Source organism: Ochotona princeps, chromosome 24, assembly GCF_030435755.1.
Source record: "Ochotona princeps isolate mOchPri1 chromosome 24, mOchPri1.hap1, whole genome shotgun sequence".
NCBI lineage: Eukaryota > Metazoa > Chordata > Mammalia > Lagomorpha > Ochotonidae > Ochotona > Ochotona princeps.
This window is the reverse complement of record NC_080855.1, coordinates 6,959,836-6,987,521: the sequence shown is the minus strand read 5'-3', so window position 1 is coordinate 6,987,521 and position 27,686 is coordinate 6,959,836. Positions and strand designations below refer to the sequence as shown.

General features: G+C 58.7%; 1 protein-coding gene across 1 annotated transcript in view; it reads right to left on the bottom strand.

Moving 5' to 3' along the window:
- Positions 1 to 3,343: 3,343 nt before the first annotated feature.
- MAD1L1 (mitotic arrest deficient 1 like 1) overlaps positions 3,344 to 27,686 on the bottom strand; it is a 181,974-nt gene continuing 157,631 nt past the window's right edge. Inside the window, exon 10 of the mRNA XM_058681237.1 lies at positions 3,344 to 3,753. Within this exon, the coding sequence (XP_058537220.1) occupies positions 3,595 to 3,753 (159 nt within the window). The 3' untranslated portion in view covers positions 3,344 to 3,594. The remainder of the gene's footprint in view (positions 3,754 to 27,686) is intronic.

The window sequence follows — 27,686 nt, the reverse complement described above, 5'->3', positions numbered from 1 at the left end:
CCGCCTGTTACGTGCCGTCTATTACGTATTTACATAACAAGTGTGTCATCTGAGGTGCACAGACCATGTCACACACACATCACCATCCACATTAGACACACGCCTGGTGTTACACAGCTGTCACACTCACTGGTTGTGTGTGCACAGCTGGCCCCTGGCTCAGTCACTGGCCTCTGGAGCGCTGGGCTGCGTGCCTGGTGGTGGGGCAGCAGATCTGGCTGCCAGTACTGGTGTAGCTGGTCCATGTGGGGGCTTCCCAGGGTGACTCACCTGCGGAAGGTCCCTCCAGGTGGGAGGAACGGTCCCTGTCTGCGCACGGAGCAGCAGCTGGTGTGTCTGACCTGGCCCAGCTGGATGGAGGTGTCCCCTGCGAGGGGCCTTGCACCTGTCTGGGGCTGTGTCCAAACACGGTCGGGCTGGAGCTGCTGGGCTGCAGTGGGAGGTGGACCTCCGGCCCGAGGACCTCAGTGGGAAGCTGGCCCGAGGGGATCTGGGCTTTGTGGTGGGTGTGTGCAGTGGGCAGCTCCGCTGTGGTCCAGTGGCGTGGGTAGGTCCGTGCACAGCTGTGCCAACACCTGTGTGGGAGGTAAGTGTGCACTTGGGCAGCCTCGGGGACAGGTGTCCCCAAGGGCGCAGGTGTTGTTTTCCTGGACCAGCCCCCGTGCAGGCCTCGTGGCTCACCCAGGCAGTGTGTGGATGCCCTGGGCGCCCGCCCATCGTGGGGACCCCTGTGCGGGTGGAAGGCCAGGAGCTCTGGCCCCACCCTAGGGTGGCCTTCACTGTCCGGTATAGTCTCAACACCTGACTCCAGCCAGGCTACTGGGAGTTAACTGCTCGCCCATGCAAATGAGGCTTAATTAATCCCTCTCATCAGCCCCATGCACACCTTCTGAGCCCCATTAACAACATGAATATGCAAATTGAGACCTTTCTGAATTTCTGCACTCAAGGACTTGGGGGTTCTGATTAGCAGGTTCTGCCGGCAGCCTGCAAGCTGGTGTGGGCCTCCCTTCCATTTCAGGGGTGACGGCACTGTGGCGGCTGGCCATTGAGCCAATTACAGTGCCCCATGCCCTCCATGGGGTCCAGCGGGCGGCTGTCTGAACTTGGATGGATGCTGAGGCCCTGGAGGCCTCCCACCCCTCCCCCAGGACCTGCTTGACTGCCCCGGGGTGCTGGCTCTGAGAGCCCTGCAGTGGCTGTGTCACCGTGAGGTCTTCCCGGCTGCCCAGCCGCCAGGGCCTGGCTCTGTGGGGCCGGGGCGGCTCTTTCTGAGGTCTGGCTTTCATGCCAGTGAAGCAGCCACGCAGGAACCTGTCTGACTGGCCCCTCTGTCCAGCCCCGGCCTGGGCCACCCGTGATGAGGTGCCTACAGCCGGCTGCACCTCCTCTGACTCTGTAGGACAGGGTGGCGGTGTCTGCCAGCAAGCATGTCACCGGCACGTGTGCCGTGGCTCACGGCATGCCTGTGCGGGCGCAGGGCACCTGTTTTGCAAACATTGCAGCAGCTGCTGTGAGGACTGAGCCACAGTGAGGCTGGCTAGGGCTGTGAGCAGGTGTAACCTTGGCCACAGTGACGACCCCTTCTCCCGCGGCCATCCCAGGTCAAGGAGCCGGTGGTGGGTCAACGGGCTCCTCCCAGGACCTCTGTGTGTGGACGCACGTGCATGTCCATCTGTCTGATTCACCTCTTCTGAGAGGACTTCTGGGGACAGCGGATTAGGTGCCACCCCCCATGACCTCATTTTCCTGTGGTCACCTCCTGCCAGGCCCTGTCCTGGGGCACGGCACGGGAGGAGCCGTCCTGGGTGGGGTTAAGGCAGAGGAAACACTTGTTCCTGACGGGACATGGGGGGCGCAGGCTGGCAACTATGATGTGAGAGTAGTGAGTTCTGCCCCTCGGTGTTGTTGGTACATCCCCCAAACACTTACCAAGCTGACAGAACCTGTTGGGGCGAGGAAGTGGAGGGAGTGGGGCACAGATCTGCAGCCATGAGGGGATGCCAGGTGTGCCCGGAGTTGAGCCTGTGAGGGTTGAGTGAATCGTGCACCAGTCCTGAGCCGGCGGGTGGGGAGTTTCAGCTAGGCTTGATGGTGTCTGGGGGTCTCCGAGACCCCGGGCCCCAGCCAACCGGGAGGCCCCAGTAGGCGGCGCTATCTGCCTGGGTCAGGGAGGCCAAGGGAGCCCTGGGCACTCCGTCCTGCCATCCGGCAATTACAGAGCACCGCCACGGCATCAATCCGTGGCAATTAGTCATTAGTGACATGAGAACCATCCGTCGGCCCACACGCAGGGGCTGAGCTGCCAGGCGCCACGGGTGCCAGCCTGGGAGACAGGGTGTGCTGTCGTGGGGCCGGGTCAGTGGCTGTGCCCCTACCTCCCTGATGCCCTGTCTGAACATGGAGCCGGAACCTGGGGTGCTTGGTTCAGGCAGACCCCTCTAGGAGTGCGGCCTGCAGAGTTTGGGGTGCTGGGGTCCTGGAGCCTCTGGGCTTGGTGGTACAGCCAGGGTTATGGCTGCTTGGCCTCCCCCTCCTAATGAGTCCCGTGCCCCCAGCCGTGTGAGTTGAATTGTAGCCTTGCACCCAAGAGCAGCTCCTGCCTGCATGCCCCAGAACGAGAGCCTCGCGTCCTGCCCCTGGCCCTGGGGCTCAGGGTCTTGGTTTCTTCTCCCCTGAACATGTTCTCACTGCTGATGTGCGCTGGGCTAGTGCCCCCCAACTCCACTGTGTCATGGGAGCGGACCCCGTAGTCTTCACCCCCGCACCCGAGGAGGACCCACCTTGGCCGGCCAGGCCCCCAGTATTCAGCATCTGCTGTAGGCAGCTGTGTGGTGACATCGTGATGTGGTGGTGTGGGCAGAGCCACAAGGCCATGCGACCTGGCTGGTGGCACACGGGGCCAGGGAGAGTTTGGCGCTGCCAAGAAGGGGAGTGGGGCTCAGTTCTCACACTGTGGGTGGAGAAGGAATGGGGCTGGAGGCTCAGGGCCAGGGAGCCCGAGCTACACTGAGGTTGAGTGGGGTTGACCTGGGCGTGCTTCACCGGGCTCTGGGGTGTGGGGCTGAGCATCCGGCCAGGAAGGGTGGACTTGGGACGCGGGTACCTGTCCAGGGCGGCACAGCCAGGGCTAATGTCCTCCGTGTGGTGGGGTCCTGCTTGCTTCAGGAACAGCCGGGCCCGGCCCAGTGCTTCTGACCCCCAGAGGGACATGGTTGAGCCCTGCTGCTGACCACGCTGTCTCGTGGCGCCCCCTGTCCTGGGAGGGCAAGGACCTGGGCTGTCCGCCTGCCCTGTCCTCCCTGGCACTCCAGGGCTGCAGGCTCAGTGTGGACACGGAGGTGATGGTGATCGGAGGAAGCTTTATTTTGTGGAGTCGGGGCAGGGCTGGTGGCCACAGCCTCCCCGCGCCTGATCCTGTAAGCAGGATGAAATGGGACTGGCAGAGCCTGGGCCCGCCCCTGGTCACGAGCCTGCCCGCCGGGAGGTGGTGGCTGGCAGTTCCTGGTCAAGCCTGGTGGCGCAGGGTGCTGGTCAGGCCGTGCTGGGACGGAGGGTCTTACTGGGACGCAGTGGGCACAGCTGGAGGGCAGGCTAGGTCATGGTCTGGCGGCTGAAGAGGTCGAGCGTGAGGGCGCTGAGGAAGGCCGGGATGCTGTCCTGGCGCAGCAGGTGCAGCTCGATGAGCTCGGGCACCGAGCGCGAGAACTCCGTCTCCAGCAGCTGCATCTGGGAGCCCGAGGGGCCGGTGGCCTGCGGGGGACAGCGCCGCATCAGTGCTGCCTGCCCTCCCAGCCCGCAGTCCCTGGGCAGGCCACAGTGGGCACTGTGGGGGCAGCAAGGGCTGCCCTGGAGGGGGCCCCATCTGCTGCCCTCTCCTCGCCCCTCTAAGGCCTACGGGTGCAGGCAAGGCCTGCGGCCCCCAGTGGCCGGCCCCTCCTGGCCTTTGTCCAACATGGGGTTCAGGGCCCTTGGCTTCCCTGTGCCAATGGCACTGCCCACCCCCTTCCTTGGGCTACTGCGTTTAGCAGGGCTTGCACCTGGGACTGGTGGGAGGCTGAGAGGGGATGGGGTGCCCGCGCCTGCCTCAGGGTCCGTGGGAGCGGTCCCTCCAGAGACATGGCCTCCCACAGGCGCCCTGCTCAGACAGCTTAGACCAGGAAAGTCCTGGCTGAGCCCAAATACACTGCCACTTGACCACCAGGAGGTCCTTCTCACATCCCGCCCGTCCCCCCGGTGCCCACCCCCGTAGCATGTCCCCACCACAGCAGGTCACACGTTGGCAGTGGGCTCAGTCACGCAGAGGCCAGTGAGGGAAGAGCTAGCGAACCAGCAGGTGCAGGGCTGGCCAGGGCCTGGCTACTACATAGTGCTCAGCAGTTGCCCTGGTGCCTGCTGTCCCACCCCCTGCCCACCCAGGGCAATGTCCCCAGCGCTGTGCTCTGTCACGGCCGGGGTGGGACAGCTGCTGCCGCTCAAGCAATGCCTGCACCGTGTGGCCAGCGAAGAGACATGTCTCCCGGCTCCAGGTGCGCGTCTGGGTTTCCTATGGGGGAGGGGAGTCCTCACCCCCTCCACAAGCTGGACAGAAGCAGGTGTGTGGGCAGCAGCCAGGGTTTTGCATTTAAAATAATACTCCCCTGCCTGGTAGCCCTCAGGGCCCTCTGCTGCCCTCCTCGGGCCCTGGCAGTGCCCTCTGCCTGGCCCAGCCCTGAGGATGTGGGCACACCTGCTGGTGCCCACCCTCAGGGGCCTAGGGACCTTGGGCAGGCACCCTGCTCTGCCACACACACCTGCAGGGGTACCCCCAACTGCGCCTGTCTGTGTTAGCCAAGCTGTGCCGCCTGCTCCCATGGCTCCCCGCCCCCTCCTGCTCCGCAGCCCGCTAATTCATTTAGCCTTGTCATGGTACAACACAAACCATTTTTACACAAAAATAAGAGAAACCACTCTGACCTTTTACCAAGAAAATCCTCATGCGCGCCTTCTGCCTCAGTTCTGAATGTTTTGCCCTAAATGTCAGCGGGCTGCCTGTCCTGCAGCTGTTAGGGAAGTGGGGTGTGGGTGGGATGCAAGGCCCTGGACTCTGGGGTCCTGGTCTGTCTTCACACCCGTGCCAGGCTGCTGTCCCTTCAGAGCCACCCGTGACTCAGTGTTTCAGGGCTGTCTAGGTGCCGTGAGGGCCAAACCAGGTCGCAATTGATGGGTGCTCAGTTTCTTCCCACGATCAAATGCCACCCGGTCCCCAGGCACTGTAATTAGGGGTGTCGGGTGAGACTCGGGCATAGCCGCCGGGAGGACCTGCCGCCTATGGCTGGGGACCAATGGGCTGCCTGAGCCGCCCCTGTGGCAGGAGCAGGTGGCAGGGTGGCTGGTGGGCACCCAGGCAACACCCAGAGGCTGAGCGCGGGTGATGCGGTGGCCTGCAGACAGGGAAGGACGGAAGACCGTAGGCCAACAGTCTGAAGGAAACCACATCCAGGGACCAAGAACTTGGAAACTAGGCTCCACTCAGATGGCTTCCAAAAGCTCCACCTGACCACTGATCGCACGGTCCCTTCCGGAAACGAGAGGGTTGAGCCAGTGCCCAGCCCGGACGCCGACAGAGGGCCTGCTGCATGGCTGGGGGTGTGGGCGGGGGTGGAGATTTCGGGCCTGCAGGCCAGTCGGGCACTCCCGGTGGGACAGAGGCAAGGACACGGGTCCTCCTCTCCCGTCCAGCACAGCCCCAAAGCCCCAGCTGGTACAGGGCAAAGAAAGGAAGGAAAGCTTGCTGGTGGGCACGGTACATCAGGGCCAGCACTGGGGCGGGCGCAGCTGCTGGCACAGTCTGGCATCCAGCATGGACACTGGATCGCTGTCTGGCTCCACCTGGGTCGTGTGGGGGTCCCAGAGGAAGCTCCTGGCTTCAGACCACTGCGGCCATGTGAGGAGTGAACCCGTGGACAGAAGATATCTCTGTGTCTCATTCTGCCTTTTCTTTGAAGACTAGTGGACCCTGCACCAGCACGGGAGACCCGGAAGAAGCTCCTGGCTTTGGATAGGCACAGCTCCGGCTGTTGCCGGAGTGACTCAGCGGATGGGAGATCTTCCTCTCTGTACATCTGAGTTTCTAATAAAAATAAAAGAATCTTCACTGGAACCTCTGAGGTCAGTGAGGCTGCAGGAAGTGGGAGTGACAGCCACAATCCGCGGTTCCTTTCTGAGAGGTAACAGGGCTGTTAGCCATGCCCAGGACTGCCTGTGGGGCCGGGGGTCCCTGCCGTCGGCCATGCCCAGGACTGCCTGTGGGGCCGGGGTCTCCCTGCCGTCAGCTGTGCCCAGGACAATTTGGTGCTGTGGGCATTGGCTTGTGCCATGAACACTGCCGGCATGGCTGGGGCTCCGAGGCCAGCTGCCTGCTGGGCGAGGTTGCCTGGGCAGCTTGCAGCAGCGCCAGCTTGTGGGAGGCTCATGGTCCCAAAGCTGAGGCTCTGAAGAGGTTGCTCCCACCCAGCCTAGCCCACCACAGTGGGCGTGCGTCAGCCTGGAGGTTCCACCATGACCTCCGCAGGCCCTGTGCCGTGGGCAGCTCTTCTCTGCCCCTGGGCTGTACGTGGGCACCTGCACTGCGGGGAGGGGCTTAGTGTCCTGACAAAATCAAAGTGTTTACATCTTCAGAAGTGAACTGAGAACGGCCGCTGCAGGCCCCACGCTGACTCCAGCCTGACGGCGCAGCCGGGCTGGCTGCGGCTTTGGTACCAGGGAGAACTCCCGCTCCTCCTCTCTGCTCCCCCCCCCCCTGTACCCAAAGGGGAGCCGGGATGCGGGGGGTGGAGTCCTAGCAGGAGCACCCGCCCACAGGAGCTGACCAGCGTGGACACAGATGGCCAGTAGGCTCCCTGCCTACTGCTGCCTGGCACACCCGCCCATGCGGGGCCCCGGGTGCTTTCTTAAGGCCATTGCTGTAGGAGGACATTGTGACCGTAGAAGGTCAGTGAGCACAGGATTACAGTTGTTTGGATAATATTTGGAGGAGAATAACCAAATGGCTACCTTTTGTATACCTGATGAGATATCATTTGTATAAGAACAGTTGAGTGGAAAGTAATCTACAAGAGAAAAGGACTTCCAAACAAAGGCATAGAAACTGTTGATGGTTTTGTTGATGAACTAAGTATCTCTACCCTAATCCTGTATGGCCCTCAGTGTATAAAGTCTGATGCCACTAATAAACTACGGCTTTTGACCATCAGTCAGGGTCCACGCGTGTTATTATCAGCTCCGTGCACCAAGTCCATCGCTGCGGGACAGCGACAACTGGCGTCTGAACAGGGACTTGAGAGAAGAAGAGAAAGTGCAGCGGAGACCCCCACAGAAAGTGGTGAGTGGGACAATGGGCCAGAACCAGCATAGGGCACAGTCTTTTATCTCTCTTATGCAGAATTTTTTAGTGAAAAGTGGAGCGAAGGTAACCAGGCAGCAATTGCGTTCTTATTTAGAGCTTGTTAGTGAATATAATCCTTGGTCTCCAGATGAATGGACACTAGAAACTGGACTTAAGAATTTTACTCAGAGGGCCTGGCGGCGTGGCCTAGCGGCTAAAGTCCTCGCCTTGAAAGCCCCAGGATCCCATATGGGCACCGGTTCTAATCCCGGCAGCTCCACTTCCCATGCAGCTCCCTGCTTGTGGCCTGGGAAAGCAGTTGAGGACAGCCCAATGCATTGGGACACTGCACCCGCGTGGGGGACCCGGAAGAGGTTCCAGGTTCCCGGCTTCGGATCGGCGCTCATCAGCCCGTTGCGGCTCACTTGGGGAGTGAATCATCGGACGGAAGATATTCCTCTCTGTCTCTCCTCCTCTGTGTATATCTGGCTGTAATAAAATGAATAAAAAAACAAACAAAAAAAAGAATTTTACTCAGAAAAATGGTGAAAAGGCCGGAAGGATAGAAGATATTCAAGTTAGATTTTGGATTATATCGGCTTTAATTAGAGCTATTATTATAATTTTAGAAGGGGAATCTGCAAGAAATTCCTCTAAGGGGAGACACCCCCAGAATGTAGCTAAAAAAGAAGTGTTTCATAGTACGGACAAGGAAGAAAGAGAAAGGGAATCCTTAAGAGGCCCACCTAACAGGAAAGGCCGCTGTAATATGGCTAAAAAAGAAACGCCTCATAGTACAGATGAGGAGGACGGCAAAGAGGAGCCCGTGAGAGATTTCCCTAATGGGAGACACCACCGTAATGTGGCTAGGAAAGAAATGGCTTCTACTACAGATGAAGATGAGAAAGAATGTGTGAGAGACCCTCCCACGAGGAGATGCCACTGTAATGCAGCTAGAAGAGAAAGGCCTTATACTACAGATGTGGAAATTAGGAAAAGAAAACTTGGAAGATGTTACCATAATGTGACTGAAAATGAAATCAGAACTAAGAAAAAGAACATTTTCAGTGTTAAACCACAGGATTTCTCTAGTGAGGTAAATGAGGCTGGGATAAAGCAACAGTTAAATATCAGCCCATGCCGTCTTGCTCTTAAATCTGATCAAAAACGTTTCCAAATGACTGATGTTCCCCGGAGACCTCATGAACTCCGATTGCTTTTTCCAATCATACTTAGTCAAGAAAATAACCAACCTACCTATGAAAGCCTAGATGTTAATGCCATCATAGCTTTTAAAAAGGCTTGTTTGTCCTATGGACCTACTTCTTCTTATGTGTGGGAATATTTAAATGGCTGGAGCCAGGGAGCAAACTGGATTCCTTATGATTTTGAAGTGATAGCAAAAGTAGGGTTTTCTCCTTCTCAATATTTACAATGGAAAATGTGGAGAAGCGATATGGCTAAGGAAAAACTGCGATCCTTAGCAACATCAGGTCGGCAACTCCCTGGTGGAGGACAACTGACTTATGATATGTTGGTTGGAGATGGACAGTGGGTTACTACAGAGCAACAGATACAGCTACCTCAAGCTGCGCTCATGCATATACGAGACGTAGCATTGTGGGCATGGGAGAAAACTGAAACTGGGTCTGAATTTGCAGGCAGTTATACAAAAGTCATTCAAGGAGCCAGAGAATCTTATGCTGATTTTGTAAGACGTTTGATAGACTCCATTGAAAAACAAGTTAGGGAAGAAGGCACTAGGAAATTGTTGTTAAAGCAACTGGCCTTTGATAATGCGAATGAGGACTGCCAGGCTGTTATTCGTCCTATAAAAGAGAGGATCTTCTGGGTTACCTGAAAGCCTGTCGCAACATAGGGACATTTAAGCACCGTGCCCGCCTAGCAGCACTTGAAACTTTTGCTATTCAAAAACAAATGAAGGCTAAATGTTTTAATTGTGGCAAGCCAGGACACCTTAGAAAAGATTGCCGAATGCTTCCTTCAACTCAAAAATACCATGCGGATACTTTTAACAGTCACTCCCCTGGAGTATGTCCTAAGCGCCAAAGAGGCCAACACTGGAAAAAAGAATGTAAATCCAAATTTGACCGTGATGGCAGATGCCTGTGGCCAGAAGACTCTGGGAGGGGTCAGCCCCAGGTCCCAAACATTCACAGGTTTACAAAACGGGAATCTGCAGAGAAGCTACAAACTTAAAACTGCCACTGTCTCATTGCCCCACCTGTGCTCCTCACCCTGCAAGTATAAATCCTGGAGGCTGAAATTCCAATCAGTTGTGGTGCATGCATGTTATTCATATAGCACTTTTTCCTATACAGCATTGCTTAATCATGTATGCTAATTTTTAAATACAAGTCTTTATATTAAGTTAATTTTTATGTTCACTGTCTCATTAAGTTCTCATTGTTTAAAATTAACAAAAGCGATGTTCTTGCTTTAAGGAGTGTTTGGGTGATGTCATTATATCATTATAAAGTGATGTTTGCTGTTTTGTTTGTTAATGTACCCAAGTTGTAACCGCATGTCTTTTGGAATATCTTATAATGCTGAGGAAGCTGGCCTTCAGTTTAATGGCTAGCTTTCACAATAATCACCAATTTCAAGGTCTTTTGTTGTGGTAGATGTTTAGCAAACTGACTTCATCTGTATATCCATTGCAACTTTTGGAAGCTTGGAATTCAAAGAAGATACTAGGCTTTTGTAAATCTTGAGGTTTTTTGGGGGGACATTTAATAAAAATGTGAAATTTTATCATAAATAATTTGGTATAAAATTGAACTCGAACACTATTTGATTATTTCAAGGTATAAGTTAGTGTGATATTCATTGTCTACAAAGTGTTTGCATGTATTAATGTAATTCTTGTGTTTTTGGCTGGTTATCAAATCTCTCACTGCCTTTAATGTGTCAAGGTTTTGTATTTGTTTTAAAGATATTTGAGTGATGATCTCGCATCAATAACCAATTGTAATCTATCATGTGTTATGCTAATGTCAACAACAAATCTTGTTTCAGATATTTTTAGCTATCCTTAAAAAAGCATTTAAGAATTCAAAGGTTTCAAATCCTAGGGATTCCCTTGGTATTCTTACGAGGCCTCAAGAATGCCAACGGATCTATCTCCCGTTTTGTGGAGACAGTTGACCAGGCTATTGGATTATACTAAGATTATTGCCAAATAGCAAATGGAGTAAAATTTTATTGTGTCAAAATGATGTATGCATCCATGGAGTTGTAAAGGTTTAATTTTAGTTTGCGCGCTTTAATGATTCAGCTCTAAAAGCTGTATCTGGTTGCTAACTACGTACTCTTAGGATGGTGTATTACTGGGAAGACTGAAATTTGCATTTTTAGATTGATGGAGGGATTTCATAGCGTGATCAATGTTTTTGTCTGAGTTTCTTGGTTCAAAACTATTGATTTAATGGCGTTTCACTTACTGGTTTCTGGTGAACACTACTACTAAGCTTGGTTGAGAATAATATTTTCAAGTCTCCAAAAGTGTGTGTGTGTGTGCGTGCGCATACATGTGTGTCTTAAGTTTTTGTCCTTTGTAAAAAGTTGTTTAAAATTGTTATCATGTGTTGCTGTTTGTTTATCAAGAGCAGGGTGCCTTGGGGTTGTGGCAACCTGCAGCCACACCCAGAGCTTTCCGATAGGATTGTAAAAGCACAAGGATGTTAAAGTTATGCTTTAAAAGCAGAGGGGGGAATATGCTACCCCTGTAAATGCATTAATTTGGCCTTACTCATCTTAAATTTTCTTCAGATTTTGTCTCCTGGTGAGCACCAGCTCTGCGTTACTGGAGGCTGCTTGCAGGCTAAACCTGGATGCCTTTGGCTTGGTGGAGGGACCCAGCCACTCACAAGTGGAGAGGTCCTGACCCCTTGCTAACTGTGGGAAGAGGGTTTGTTTGTGTTTTCCCAGAAACTGAGCTGCAGCCTGTGTGGGTGCCAGCTGGTAATGGAAAGCCCTGGACTCCATTCACTGGAGGAAGCGCCTGCAGTAAGACAACTTCGCGACTTCATCCTGAAAGATCCATCGCCATCAAGGAGACATTGGAGGAGAAGGAGGAGGCCAGACCCCTCCCAACACCGGGTGACATGAGGGATCCTAAGAGATTGGTGCATCAGGCGCAACTGTCCTTGACATTATGATGCATTTGATGAACACTAATAATCCGTGGGAAAGGTTATGCTCTTGTCCCTAGAATTTCCTGGTGGATCCTCAAAACTATGGCTCATCTGACCTCGAAAGTGCTGCAGCTCCCTTGAACTCAACGCTGCCCCTGGAGAAGATGGAACCCCCAGTGGAGCTGCCTCTAAGAACTGAAAACCTAAATTTGTTTAATATTCCTCTGGTTCCACTACAGGTCAGGAGTGCAGAGAAATCCTCCACCTTCTTAGAATGTTTGAGGAAGACTTTAAGTGTAACTTGTTATTTATAGATTTTAATGACCTTAGACATTAGAAAAGCCATAGAAATTTGTGGTGGTATCCAAGGAAGACTCTGACACCCTCTTAAAGGAGGTTGTGTGTATAGAGCAAGGGGGATCTCAGGGTGGAGCAGGAGGATAAGAGAAGCCCTCTATCCTAGTCCCGGAGACCCTCGGAGGCCTCCCATGTGCTTTCGCTGCAGGAGCAGTGGATATCTGCCTCATCAAGGACATCAAGAACGGTATCCCCACTGCCAAGGAGATCACAAGGAAGATGAGCGCCCTTGGAGGCTGAGAACTCTGAGGTCAGTCCTTTCCTATTGGATTTCTCACAAGGGATTGAAGCAGCCCAGTACCCTGCTCATAGGGTCTGGTGACCTGGGAACTTAAGCCAGGAGCCCCAGGAGGCACTCAGAGACAAAAGGATTGTAGGAGGAGCTTCCTCTAGTTCTTAACTAGTTCCAGCCTTGGCTCCCAGCCCTCTCTTACACCAACCATCAGGGTTGCTTGTGAGCTCCATGTAGAGTTAAATTCTTCCTCACTCACTAAGTTGTTGGGGATTTCCTTGCTCACCTGCCTAAGACTTTTCTATTCTTCAATTGTTAAATGCAAAGTTCTGTAAAAACAGTGCTTAATCACTATAAACTGCAAAGTTTAAATTAGGTTAAGAATCTCCCTGAAAAGTTTTTATCAATTTAAAACTGTTAATGCTAAACAAGATGTAACTGTAAAGAACTTTGATGTTATGATTGAACTCAGCTGCTATGTATGTTAATGTTGGTCTTTACACTGTTCCTGTGCCACTCTGATTTCGGTTAAACACAAAAGCATGTTACCTTGGCAGAAATTATATAATATATAATATTGTTTCTCCCCATTTTTCTGCTCTTCCAAGAGCATGTTCGCCCTACATACATCTTTCAGGCCTAATTTTACAAAACACAGAAGGAGGATTTGTAGGAGGACATTGTGACCGTAGAAGGTCAGTGAGCACAGGATTACAGTTGCTTGGATAATATTTGGAGGAGAATAACCAAATGGCTACCTTTTGTATACCTGATGAGATATCATTTGTATAAGAACAGTTGAGTGGAAAGTAATCTACAAGAGAAAAGGACTTCCAAACAAAGGCATAGAAACTGTTGATGGTTTTGTTGATGAACTAAGTATCTCTACCCTAATCCTGTATGGCCCTCAGTGTATAAAGTCTGATGCCACTAATAAACTACGGCTTTTGACCATCAGTCAGGGTCCACGCGTGTTATTATCGGCTCCATGCACCAAGTCCATCGCTGCGGGACAGCGACACATTGCCCCAGGGCAGAGAACAGACACTTGGACCCACGTCCTTCGGCTCCCAGAGGCCAGCCGAGAGGCAGTGTGGAGGCAGGTGGGATGTGGGTCTCCCATCTGCAGTGCTCTGTGTCGGGCCACGGGCGTGGCACTGGTTCCTACCACAGGGGAAACACCAGGGCCCTGGCTCCCAGATGGGCCCTGCAAGGCACTGGAGGGGACAGTGGGCCAAGGCTCTCTTCCTGGCACAGGCCAGGAGCCAGCAGCAGTAGATGGTGGGGGCTGAGGAGGGCCAGTGGGAGGCTGCCCTGGCTTGAAGTCCCCAGGGTATGTCCTTCTCCCAGGCCTGCACCCATCATGCCGAAGAACATGTGCGTGTGAATTACGCCACCATTGCTGGGAACGTACGGGGTGACCGCTCTCCCCTGAGCCATTTGCGGGGAGGCTGTCCCTGTGGCCTGGGATGGGGAGGGCCCACACCCAGGGAGGGTCGGCCCTGACATGGACACACATGTCGGAGGGAGGGTGTGGGAGACAGGTGGCAGATGCCCCAGCCCTGCATATAAGCACAGAACCCCAGTGCCAGGCATATGCTCTACTCGCTGACTCCCCTGTGCCCAACCCCACATATACCCACATATACAGAGCCCCTGTGGTATACCCTGGGCAGCCCCTGTGTGGCAGTGGCCCCAGGCCATCTGGTGACAATGGACTGTGTGGCCTGAGAGCCTCCGTCCCTCTCAGGAGTGCCTGGGCACCTCTGATCTGGCAGGCTCACACAGGGTGACTGAGGCCTGCTCCCCTGCCCCATGGGAAAGCCCAGTGCCTCCCATGCCACTGCAGAGTGCCAAAGAGAGTTACCCCGGGGGTGGGCAACACTCAGCTCTCATCCTGACACCAGGAACTTGACTGCAGCCCAGGGAAGCGGAAGTGGCCAGCGATAGCCAGGCAGGGCCCAGCGCAGCGTGGTGGCTTTCACAGATGGCAACAGCCAGGCATGGAGAGACATCCATCAACTCAAACTGAGCCCGAGCAGAGCGATGCTGGCCGCGGCAGACAACGTCATTGTGGCTAGACACAGTGCCTAGCCAGAGAATCCCCTGGGTGGAGATGGGGGTGACAGTACATCCCTGGCCAGGAAGAGGGGTCACTGGCAGAACGGATCCTCGGATCAGTAAATGTGCAGCGAAGCACACCCCCCACAAAAGAGACGCCCTCCAGGGGATGACGGAGCACAGCGGGGGCCCGTCCCAGGTATGGCTACAGTCCCCAGGGAAAGGCCAGACAGGCTGGCGTTCCCCTGAGCAGGACTAACTGCTCTTGGGTGAGCAGGGCAGGATTGGCTGGGGCTCTACTGACCTCGCCTCAACGACACTCCAGCCAGTGCTGAGGGTGGAGCTGCCCAGCCCCCTAGAGGAGGTCCCACACAGGGCAGCAATGCAGCAATGGCATTTCACACACCCACAAAATGCCTCCTCTTACGGCAATTCACGACACTGAACACTGAACACCGGGACACACCTGGGAAAGATGCCTGCAGCTGTACTCCACAGCAGGATGCCACCTCCCGGGGGACACACGGGCGGGGAGACGCCTTCCCAGAGCCCCATGGGCCCTGGGCAGGCTTTATGCTCCTATAAGACCTAGGTCCAGCGCGGGCCCGCCACAAGGGGTGTGGTGTCTGCAGAGCCATGGAGAGGCCCTGCACTGCCTCCCTCTGTCCACTGCATGCAGGCTGTGCTGTGCACAGAGCACCAAGTGGCAGAAACCCAGTGCAAGAGGACCCAAAAGAGGTCAGGGTGCAGCAAGCTTGAGCTGGGCGGGGCACGCTCCCCTTGGCCGGTGTGGCTGGTGTGCTCTGCCGGGTTTGGTGGGGGAACCCATGGCCTCATGCTCCCCCTGGCAGGTGTGGCTGGCGTGCTCTGTCAGGTTCAGTGGGGGAACCTATGGCCTCACGCTCCCCCGTGGCTGGTGTGGCTGGTGTGGCTGGCGGGCCCTGCTGGGTGAGGGACACAGCTGATTTGCACACCACAGAGCCCGTCATCCTGCTGGCCCTGGACGGGGAGAGGGTGCTCGGCTGGCCTGGGCCGGGGGCTGAGTTGTTCCCAGCCAGGCTGGCACCTGGGACAGCTCTGACACAGGGCAGCAGCCCCTTCCTGGGGGCCCTCCCAGGCTGACCGCTTGGGCGATGCTTGGGCACTCTAGCCCTGGGCCTGGGTGAACTCTGCTCCCAGGGTCCCTTGCGACACTCCGCAGAGGATGGTGGGAACACGGACAGTCAGGGTAGCCTGAGGGCTGGGGGCCAGGCATGTTCCAGCTGTGGACTCCGTCATATGTCGGCTGCTGGGGGGTCCCTGGGAGACAGACCCCCCAGCCAGGAAGGCCAGATCCCTTCCTGCCTCACGGACAGAGCCCAGGCCCAAGCCTGCAGCTGGCAGGGGGCTCTGTCCTTGTCTGGGACCTTGGTCCAGGTCAGGATTCTCTCCCGGGAATCTCAGGCGAGCCTGCAGTCCCTCACTGGCCCTGCCTGTTTCCTGGAGTGAACCACCCCTCTCGCCCCGGGCGCTGTAGCATTGGCAAATGGCCTTGTTTTTCATCTCTGCCAGGGCTGGAAATCTGATCATGGAGCAGAGTTTTCTTTCTTCTTTTTAATTAGGGCTGGGGAACATCGGCAGGCTGTGAGCTCGGGCTCTGCGGCTGTGTTCCTGACACTAATTACTCACACAGGCTTGCTGAGCTGCACACAGCCTGCAACTGACACACGGAGATTCGGCCAGGGATGTGGCGCGTCTGCATTTCATGCCTGGGCCTCCAGCCCTCGGCCAACATTCATGCCGGCTCCGTTAGCTTGGGACCCACGCCATGGGGCAGGCCCTGGTAGCAGGTGGATCCCCGGGCTCTGGGTGTGAACTGCGCAGGACAGGCCTGTGGGCGCCTGTGCAGCTCTCCCTCCAGCCGCCGCCGCATGTAGTCCCTAGGTCACAGATCTCTGCCTGTCTGCCCATTCCTTCATGGCCCCTGCCAAGGGAGGCCTGGCGGCTCTGAGGGCAGGAAGGTCCTGCGCACACGTGTGCCTTCGGCTTGGGACGGCTAGGCAAGTCTGTGTCCAGGGAGAGGGGCTGTGTCCCAACACGGCCGGGACCAGGACTGCCCGTCCAGTACCCTGATCATGTGCAGCAACCTCACAGAGGATGGCTACCAAAACAGCAGGCATGGCTACGCTGCCCTCGGGCCCTGACACTACTCAGGACCCTCGAGTTGGGGGCCCTGCACTCCCACTCGCCCACATCCCCCTTTAGCTGTAGGACTTGGACCCTGCGGGAGGGTCCCTTGTGCGGTCCTTCCGTGCCTCCCAGGCTGTCTGAAAGCCACAGGAAGCCCCGCCTCTCTAGGAGGGGAGTGGCTGGGGTCCCCATCCAGGGCACCGGACACAGCTCCGGAGTGGGCAGATCGTGTTAGCCTGCTGGGCTCTCCCTGTGCGAAGACTTCCTTAAATACAATTGGTTAGTCACAGTTTAATGTTCTTTATTGCAATGCTATTTTCAGATGCAATTAAAACATCTCATTGCCAAAGTGCATGGCTCCCACTGGGAGTTTTTCTCTTCCTAATATCAAGGAGTCAGAAACAATAGTGGAGGGGACCTGGGGGCCTTGCTCCCTTCCTGAGGGCCAGGCCGGCTCTCTACCCAGCTTGCTGCCCATGGGGGGTCCGAGCAGGTCCCCTGGACAGAGGGCTTCTGGGGCCAGGTCTGCGCACTGAGCCAGCGGGGTGGTGGTGGTTGTGGTGGTGGTGCGGGGACGCCCAGGGAGACAGCACACCGTAACAGGAGAGTCAGAGCAGGGCCGGCCCCACAGTGCCCTGTGCACGAGTGTCTGTCCAGCTCACCCAGCATGGGTGGTCAGGACAACTGAGGTCAGACAGGACAAACCACAGCTTTTGCCCACACTTGCTGAGTGCTCCCGCTGGGCAGGGCCAGCAGCAGTGTATGCGGGGCGGGAAGACCCTGGGAGCTCCCTGCAGACTGAGACCTCGGGGCCAGAGTCCCTCAGGGAGTGCGTGAGGGCTGCAGGGGGGGTGCCCTGAGGCGGGGGCACCACAGCCCTGCCGCCTGCACACCCGCCTCGGCACCTCCCCACTGCTGCTGAGAGCTCTGAGTCCAGTCGAGGGTAATTACATCCTCTCTGCACAGGGCGCAGAAAAGCCCCTCATGGGGTTGCTGGCGGTACTGAGGGTATGTGGGCCAGCCGGCCAGTTACCACATGACGTAACAGCACACCAGCAGGACACGGGACAGGGTCCCAGCACACCAGCAGGACACGGGACAGGGTCCCAGCACGCCAGCAGGACACGGGACAGGGTCCCAGCACGCCAGCAGGGCACGGGACAGGGGCCCAGCACGCCAGCAGGGCACGGGACAGGGGCCCAGCACGCCAGCAGGGCACGGGACAGGGGCCCAGCACGCCACCAGGACACGGGACAGGGTCCCAGCACGCCATCAGGGCACGGGATAGGGTCCCAGCACGCCAGCAGGGCACGGGACAGGGTCCCAGCACGCCATCAGGACACGGGACAGGGTCCCAGCACGCCAGCAGGGCACGGGACAGGGTCTCTGCACGTCACCAGGACACGGGACAGGGTCCCAGCATGCCATCAGGGCACGGGACAGGGTCCCAGCACACCAGCAGGGCACGGGACAGGGTCTCTGCACGCCATCAGGACACAGGACAGGAAGGGGTCCCAGCTCACTATCAGGGCACGGGACAGGGTCTGCTTCATGCAGAAGGCTCCAGAGGCCCTGAGCCGAGGAGGCCCCAAGTGACATCTGAGCTAAAGCATCTCTAGTGTGCAATAGGGAATCTTGTCTAGAGTCTAGCCCCGAGATGGCCCCGGGAGCAGGAATACACTGTGTCCATAGGAACCAGCTGAAAGAGAAGGTGACCCATGCGACGGAGCCCAGGAAGGACTTGCTGTGTGTGCACCCTCCTCTGGGTGGCCCACAAAGCAGGAGCTGAAGGAAGTCTTGTTTCTTTGCAGCAAATACTCATCAGTACAGGCGGCAGTTCCCAGCTCAGCAGCCTGTCCTGCTTCAGCCGTGCGCCCCGGCGGACAGCCCTGCACTGCACTGACCACATTCGTCCACACAGGAAGGCCAGCTCCTCAGCGCTGAAGCAGGCAGCACAGCCCTGCCCCCTCCGCCCAGCGGCTGCCTGAGTCATTCTGGGCAGGGCTAGGACAAAAGTGCGACTTCCAGCCTGTCTCTGGATCACGGGGTCTCTCCCAGCTCAGGTCCTTCCCGTTAGCAAGCACTGCTCCCATTCAGGCCTCAGCAGACGGGCAGGGGTGGGCAGCAGTACTGCTGCAGGGTGGCACACCAGGACAGTGCCTGCAGGGGCCTTGGAGCCTGCCTGGGGGGTCATGACCCAGGGGGACGTGGTGAGCCCCACGGGGATGGGAACCCTGTTCCCCATGTATCCCCCACTGCTCTCCCTGAGGTCCCCCGTCCCCACCTCTCACATGCCACCCCAAGGTTCCGCCAAGACTACTAGACAAGCACCTGGTACGCTCCTTGGTAGCCCAGGCAGCTCCCTCCTTCGGATGGGCCCAGAGTGACCCATGTCTGCACCCATGGGCCCTGTCCAGGTCACTTGGTCCCTTCTGGTTTCTGCTGTTGCACCTGCACTGCAGCGTGTGAACGAGGAACCACTGCCCTTGGCCGCAGCTGCCTAGGAGCTGGCCGTGACACCTGCCCAGTGGGGCCTGGCGAGGTTGGGGACGTATTTTCCCACTTGCTCTGGTTCAGCTGGTGCCAAAGGGCCGAGCCCAAGTGCTCTGATTCTGAACTGGCTGTGGGCTCCTGTGGGAGAATGCAGAAGGCCAGGTCAGGATCTGCAGTAAGAGAGTCGTGAGACAGGTGTCTGTGGGCAGTCCCAGGCCAGACAGACACCCCCTACAGACGTGGGTCCCCTGAGCAGCCTGGCAGGAGAGGTACAATCCCCACCCTGCTCCTCCTCCTGGACGTCACCCATTCCTGTCATGGCCCCCAGCACAGCCAGGGAGGGGCTGGAAAGCGGTGCACTGTGGGGGCAAACAGCCATGGCCCGGCTGGAGGCGTCCCAGGCCCACGCAGCATGGTCCCAGCTGTTGGCTGAACATCTTACAACTAGGGCCTGCCATATGTGGGGCAGGGCTCTGCCAAGACAGCCCTGCAGCTGGCAGGATGGTGGGTGGTGGGCATCATGGCACAAATCAAAGGGCTCACTGAAAACCATGAGCCCAGACCGGCACAAGTGGGGCTGGCTACAGGGAGCAGCCCACTCCACTGAGGAAAGCAGCCATTAATTGTCTAACGGACGCAGGAAACGCAAGGGGGAGAATCCAATTTCCGGAACTCTCCACACGGTGCTCATCCCTCAGGGCTCCTCTCAGGCTGCAGGCAGGCAGCAGTGGGGCGGCCCAGCAGGCCCCACGCGGGCCTGGCCTGAGCTCTCCTGGGCAAATCCACCCAGTCTAACTGAGGCTCCGTCGAGCGTGCCTCCTCCCTACAGGGCTGCCTGGGCTCCAGGGAGGCGAGGTGCTCGGGGGCCACACTGCCCCGAGCGCCAGCCCTGCGCAGCCTCACCCCAGGCCTGCATGACTTCTGGGAAGACTGCCCAGAGCTGCAAGGGCAGACACAGACCCACCTGAACAGGGCCCCAGACAACACACAGAACAGCTCGTCTGTGCCAGCCACCCTGCCCCTGCCTGTGGGCAGCGACAACAGGGGCACGTGATGCCCCACAGCCTGCCCTGCCTGGACCAGGCCCACTTGTCCGTGACGTGGGATACAAGGCGCAGCGGACCCAAGCCACACACTGCTGGCCCTATTGTGGCAGCTGGCTGGGGATAGCACAGGGGCCACCTCCACCTGCCAAGGTCTGCTTCCCAGCCACGTTCCCACCCCGCACAGGGTGCTCCAGGCCAGTGGCTTCAGAGGTGAGGGCTGAACCTATGCGTAGGCAGAGGAGACGGGAGGAACAGGGGCAGCTGGACGGAGCCAGAGGGCACCCAGAGAGGTTGGCCTTCCTGGTGCCCAAGTGAGCATGCAGGCGTCCTGGGAGGGTGCTGGGGCTGCCCCCACCAAGGCCAGGCAGGCGCGGTGTGCACAGGGACCCGCCACCCTCTGAGTTGCTCTTTGGGCCTCCCTCTAGGGTCAGGTCTGGGCAGAGATGAAAGCGTCAGGTGGCCCGGGCAGGGCAGAACACTCGGGCTCTGCGCTGGAGGCGGCTCCTCAGGGTCCATATCCACATGCCTTGGTTCCCTGGGCAGGCACACAGAGGGGTGCAGCTGGTCCAGGGAGCCAACACGTGATACGCCTTGGTGACATCATGTGATTTAAAAGTTAATTAAACAGAGTGCCGTGAAGTCCAACAGCCCCCGGTATTTGTTTGCAAGGAGCATTTGGAAGCAAAGGGGAAATCTAATAAAGGCTCTGTGATGGATGGCGCCGGCAGCTCACCACGGCACTGTGCTGCACGCGGCCCAGGATGCCCTGCCCCTTCCCCACATGCTCTCGGGGAACACGGCCTGGCCCGGCAAGGCTGCAGGTGGACCTGTGACGCAGCAGGGAGAAAGCCATGTTGGTCCCTCTCTGACGCAGTGGCACACGGAGCATTCAGGCCCGGCCGCAGCAGGCTCCGCAGCAGGGACCAGCCACCAGTACATAGGAGGCTGGGCTAGAGAGGGAAGGGCGGCCAGGGCAGCCCCAAGAACCCAGAGCCTGGATGGCATGTGAGTGCGGACTCCTGGCCACAAACAGACCAGCCCTTTCCCGCAAGGGAGTTCACTCACAACATGGGAACTGGACACAATGCCTCGGGAGAAGACAGAGAGGTCTGGGGGCAGTACACACACACATGCCCGGTGCTGGTGCGGCACTGGGGCAGCAGGGCAGGGTATGACAATCACGTGCTTGCCATGTTTCCTGCATGGTGCACAAGCTCTCATGCGCACTGGGCTCGGTGCCCACCCAGCGCCCCACTGCCTGTCCCGGCTTCTGCCCTGAGACCTGTACCCTCTTGCCACAGCCCCGGTTCCTTCCAAGGCCAAGTGCAGACAAAAGCTGGCCTCCTCCCTGGTCACAGCGAACAGGTGGACTCTGCCAAAGAGCTGTGCCCAGAGCTGGCCGTGCAGTCCATCCTCTGGGAGTGTGGCAGGTTAACAAATGGCTCACCTGCTGCTGGCTGTCACTCTCGGCCCAGCCAGCAGCTCAGTGCGTCCCCACCTGGCCATGGTCAGGAGGCTGGCCCAGAGGTCTGAGTCCTGCTCAGAGAAGCAGAGGTTGTGGCTAAGCGCGCTGCGGGGCAAAGGATGCTGGGAGCCAGGCAGCTTGGCCCCGGCTGCTGCCTCGCAACTGCAGCCAGGGCCAAGAGCACGGTGTCAGCAGATGTGGTGTCTGGGGAGGGGCACCTCCTCAGACGGGTGTCTTTCCACTGTCCCCTCGTGCAGCGGTGGGGAGAATGTTCTGCCCAGGGTGCTCTAGCTGCACACCCCCTCCTGAGCACCGCAGGGCCCCCAGACTGCAGCAGCTTCAGGTCCAGTCTTGTGTGAGTGAGGCACATATGAGCCTCCGGACTGACTGCCCCAGCTGTGAGCCTGGGAGTTCCTGCAAGACAGGCAGGGCACTCGTCCACACGGCAGACATAGGAAAGGCAGGTGGGACAGCTGTGAGGCCCAGGCCAGACCTGATAGGCACATTTGGCAACCGTTAGGCTCTAGACCTGGCTTCTTTGCCAACACCGCAGTGTAGGCTGTGCCCAGGTCAGGACTGGGGCACCTGGCTTGTGGACAACAGGCAGCCCCTGAGACCGAGGAGTCATCCCAACTGCCTTCCTGTCCCCCATCTCAAACCCACAGCGTCCTCACGGCTGGCAGGTCAAGGTCGCTGGGCCTCCCTGAGCGTCCTCTTGTGGACATAGTCTCCTTGCTGCCAACTCAGGGAGGCTGGGCACTCCCCAAGTTGCTGATCTCGGCTTCCTGTGCCGACACTGCAACCCGCCAGCCGCTCCTGTCTCCTGCCCCCAGACTGCAACCCGCCAGCTGCTCCTGTCTCCTGCCCCCAGACTGCAACCCACCAGCCGCTCCTGTCTGCTGCCCCCAGACTGCAACCTGCTAGCCGCTCCTGTCTCCTGCCCCCAGACTGCAACCCGCCAGCCGCTCCTGTCTGCTGCCCCCAGACTGCAACCCGCCAGCCGCTCCTGTCTGCTGCCCCCAGACTGCAACCCGCCAGCCGCTCCTGTCTCCTGCCCCCAGACTGCAACCCGCCAGCCGCTCCTGTCTGCTGCCCCCAGACTGCAACCCGCCAGCTGCTCCTGTCTGCTGCTCCCAGACTGCAACCCCCCAGCCGCTCCTGTCTGCTGCCCCCAGACTGCAACCTGCCAGCCGCTCCTGTCTCCTGCCCCCAGACTGCAACCCGCCAGCTGCTTCTATCTCCTGCCCCCAGACTGCAACCCGCCAGCTGCTCCTGTCTGCTGCCCCCAGACTGCAACCCGCCAGCTGCTCCTGTCTGCTGCCTGACCGTGGGCAGAACGCTGGGAGTTCACACAGAGGGCCTCTGCCCAAGACCCATGGTAATGCTGGCATGTTTACTATCTCCGAACCTGGGCATACACATGCCACTCTGAAACAAGACTGGCTGGCCATCCCTTCCCTGACCGCTGGGCAGATCGTGTCCCTCAGCACTCTCTGTGTTGCCTGGGCATCTGCTGGGAGCACCAGGCCTTCCCTACAGCTCCCAGGACAGGGTCCCAGCGAGATCCCTTTATGCTATGTGGGTGTTTCCCAGCACACTGTCGTGCTCAGCTAGCCGCCCAGCCTGGGTCCAGGTGCTCAGGCCAGGCAGCTGTCGGGTGTATGAGCTGCAGTGTTCCCCCCCGCACAGCCCTGCTGACTGAAGCTGGGATGGGGGTGCAGAGACCAGCAGAGATCTCTGCTGCTTGCTCACACACTGCAGCTCTCAGAGCCCTGTGGGGGTTGGGGGGAGAGGAGGCCAGGCCCCCCCTCAGCTCAGCTCGGGCTCTGGGCTGCTGCCGCGCCTTCCCCCTCTTCCCCACCCCCGCTGGGATAGCTGGTGACTGAGCTGGCACCCTGCACACACGGCGGCACCGCTCGCCCTGCGCGGGGCCGGCCTCTGCTCTGAGTGCACGATTCATCATGTGGGTCTCGGCGCCGTTCACCGCCCGCGTCTGCACCGGTGAGCACCGTGCAAGCAAAGATAAGCGCCATTAATAAGGAAAAGTTCAGGATGAGGCTTTCAGCGCCTCCTTCCCGAGTCTGTTTTTTCAACAACCAGTGAAGGGAAGGAAACCGGCTTGCCGCAGACAACGCCAACTGTCTGCTGCTGGGGACTGTGGGCAGACCCCCCTAGCCCGGCGTGCCCACGGCACCCAGGTCTCAAACCATAATGGCCATGGGGGTCTTCTGAGAACCTCGCGGGGGTCCTGAGCATGCTCCCCATCCCCCCATGGTGTCCCCAGGCTGGGCACACACAGCAGCTCACCCTTGGCTTCCTTCTGGTCATCTAGATGCCCAGGCACATCGGCCTGAGCAGCAGGAGCAGAGGGCGGGGGCCAGAGGGGCTCATTCCCTAAGCAGGGCTGTGGGCACGACCTGAGCCTGTTCTCAGCCAGGCCAGGGAGGGCTCGTGAGGCAGCCCGACACCTGCCCAGCTCCCAGCAGAGAATCTGGGTCCTCATGCCCCCTACCCAGGAAGGGCGCGGGGCGGGCAGTCCCACTGCAGCTCTGTCGGCCGCAGCCAGGGCACCACGTGTTTCACATTGAGGAACAGAAGCCTCTTGGGTGCCCCACGGCCACTGTGGCTTCTGCATGGCGAGGCAGATGCACCGGCGTGGCCTGAGCCCACAGTCCCGTGCTCCTGTCCCAGGAACGAACAGTAGGGCAAGCCAGCTGTGGCACTGGCAAGAGGACACATGGAAGGCACGGCCAGGGTCAGAGCCTGGCCATGGAGGTCCTGGGAGCCCCACTTACTTCCTGGCCAGTCCACCAGCCCACCCCTCTTGGTGGGTGCGACCACGGGGCAAGGCCCCAGCTCTTCTCTCTGCGCCCACTAATTACAAGAGTAAACAGTGGGGATCTGAAAAGCACAGGTTTCATGCGACTGCTTTTTTAATTGGTTGGTTTAACATTTGAAATTCAATTGAATTTCAACTTGCTGTTCCTAGCACGGGCCAGGCTGGGGCCCATCACTGTGGCGCCCGACGCTAGTGGCTGGGGTGAGGGTGGTGCTAGGGTTGAGTCGAGGGTTGGGGGGCTCTGCCAGGACCCTAGGGATGGGGAGCAGGTCAGCCCGAGGCCTTTCCCTAACAATTCTGGATGTGACGGGGATGCTGGCCCCGAGAGAGGCACCTGGCTCAAGTGCTGGCCCCGCGGGGTGGGAGTGAGAACCCAGCACCGGGCTCCAGCAAGGGACGGCAGTGGCCGGTGCCCCTCCCTACAGAACAGGAGGCAGCACAGCCTGCACCTGACCCCATGCTGACCCCTGCTGGGGCTCTACCTGCCTGGGGCATGCTCGGGCCAGTGGTCTTTTAGGAGGAAGCTGAGGGTAGGCTGGGTTCCACTGTCCTTCTGAGCACCCAATCCCAACTGCGTGGTAGGATTAACAAAGCCTGCAGTGTCCACGCGAGGGGTCAGGCTGCCCGGGCGGTGCCCATGCAGAGGGGTCAGGGCTGCCCGGGCGGTGCCCATGCAGAGGGGATCAGGCTGCCCGGGCGGTGCCCATGCAGAGAGGTTGGGGCTGCCTGGGCACGGGGCTGAGTACTTCCTGTCCTGCTGTGCTAATGCAGTCACTTTATCCACCCTCATTCCAGAGATAAGCCAGGGCCATGGTAGGCATCATGTCACCTCTGTGAGAGGAAAACAAACATCGCTGGCTAGAAGCAGAACTGCACGAGACAAAATCCAACAGCACTAGCCTGTTGGCTGGCCCACGGCAACTTTGGGCCTGTGGCCCGCTGGAGGAGGCTGGGCGCTGGCAGACCCAGCCTGGCCCTCGCTGGAGCACCTGCAGGAGCAAGAGGGCAGGCTCTCTCTCCAGGACACCTGTGAGGACAGGGGAGCTCAGGACCAGCCTGGAGGTCCTTCAGATTGCAGGACGGTGTGAGGAGGCTAGCCCTGCTTGCCCCTGCCACAGGCAGGGGTGAGTACTTGGCCTGGCCATTTGGGTCCAAGAGGGAGAGAGGGAGGGAGCTGGGAAGCTTGTTACGACCAGTGGAAGGCCCACAGAGAGCCCATTGTAGACCAGCAGAGGTGCAGCTGGCCGGCGGCAGAGCTGGCTGTCTTGTTGCTGCGTGTGGTCACCAGGCCCAGGGCAGACCCCTCTGTACTAGGTGGGCCTCTCTTAGGGGCAGGACGAAGCAGTGTTTTCAGTGCTGTGCGGGGGGTCTGCAACAAAGCCCCTCCCACCTTCCGCACGGGCCCCTCGGCCCAAGCCGCTCTAACATCCTTACAGAGTGGCGCACACGGGGACTGTGGAAAGAGGCACTGCTCCCCAGGCAGGAACCTGCAGTGTGAAAACCATGAGCTCACATGGAGCCCGCCTGCACCGGCTCCCTGGGGAGCCCCTTCCACAAACTTTGATGTGAAGTAATTAAGCTTGCACAGTGAAGCTGGCGCCCGGGAGGCCGGGGAGGCGCAGCCCCAGAGGCGGGCCATGCGAGGCCCCTGCCAGCAGGTACCCCTCCCCCACGTTCATGCAGAGGCCTAGCTGGGACCGGGAGCTGGCCAGGGGCTTCCGGTGTACCCCCGAACACACACAGGACCTGGTCCTACCCATCGTGTGATGGTCACAGCTGGGTCACAGGAGCTCTTGGAGCCCCAGTGGCCAGGGTGGGGTCAGGACGGGAGGTGCACAGATGGGTCCAGGGACATAGAAAGCACGTGTGACCTTGGTGGGGACAGTGGCCAGTGCACCCCTTCCTCCTGGGGTCTCCAGCAGCCTCATGTCTGGGACAGGCTCGAGCATACTGGGTATGCAGGCCCTGTGCCCCACCCCCTGTCCACTTCAGCAAGGTCCTGTGGGAAATGCTCCCCGTGGCTCCAGCCCAACCGCCCGGCGCCACAGGGGAGGCGGAGGGCGCCCTTGCCCAGGCGCTATCAGCGGCAGACATTAGCCCAGCTCTATGAATGGCTTATTAGAAACAGATTACAAAGTATTTAAGAGGCTGCCCAGATAAGAATCACATAATTAGAACACTTCCTCACAGCTCCTCCCCCGCTCTCCACATCCCACCACGCAGGCGGGCAGCCAGGGCTCTGTCCTGCCACTTGCTGCCCTGTCCACAGCACAGCATGCTCACTGCTGTGTCCACGGGACCCACGGTGCAGGCTGCTGGGCTGTGCTCCCACACGTGGGCACCTCACTTGACTGTGGCGTGAGTCATCTGATTCTAAGTGACTTGTGCCGCAAGGCCCCTGGGCTCCTGCCTCCGCGTGTGCTGCTGGGCGCCCCTGGCCTCTGTTTTCCGACAGCTATGCCCAGGGCTGCTCTGTAACAAGTCTCCTGCCCCCACATCCTGCCTGTCCCCCGCCTACACAGGCGCTGCAGCAAGTGTGTGAGTTGGGAGCACGGCTTTGCACACGCCTGATGTGGGGCTCAGAGCCCCAGCCCACGCAGGGTCGGGGCTTGTCTGGAGGGACGCTACAGACAAGAGAGGGTCCCTATGTCCCGCGTCTTTGCTGTAATCAAGGGCTGGGAGCCCTGACATGGAGGGCTCCAGGGATGCGGCTATGGCGGCCGGGTGAAACCAGGAGGGGTGGAGTGTGGAGTGTCTCCTAGCGGCACACACACCCGAGCTGAGCCTATGAATGCAGCATGGCCAGGAGCCCCATGTACATGCTGGGCCACACACTGACCCAGACACCGCCCGTGCCGGCCCCCCAGCTGCAGGCATCAGTAGCTGCAATTTGCCCTTCAGCCACACCACAGTGATGGAGCTTGCACACCCTGGGCGATGCCCGCAGAAGGTGAAGCTCTCAACTGGGAGGCAAGTGAGCCACACACTCCTGCACCGGGTGGGGAGCCAGGTGTCACTGGCTGAGGGGGCACTGCGGTCCCGACAGATGGCACAGGTGGTCAGGACTGGAGGGGCCAGGAGGCAGGCCTCCAGGGCCCTGTGTCCTCACCCTGATTCCTCCGGCAGCAGGGGGACAGACTGCCGGCCCGGAGCAGCAGTGGCGCCCACATCTGCTGGGCGCAGTGGGGACGAGAGGCACGAGCAGGTGTGGACGAAGCCCAGCACCAGAGGAGCAGGCTCAAGCCCCAGCTCCCGCACTCCGTGAAACAGGCGGCAGGGGCAATGATTCCAGAGCAGAAGGCAAGCCAGGGGGAGTGGGCAGGGTGGTGGCATGCCAGTTCAAAGCTCTGCCTGCGGCAGCAGTACCCCAGATGGGAGCTCTTCTCCTTCCCACCCGGCTCCCTGCTACCGCGCCTGGGAGAGCAGTGGCCAATGGCTCAAGTGCTGGCCTGCACCACACGGGACAGCTGGAACAAGCTCCCAGCTTTGGCCATTGTGGCC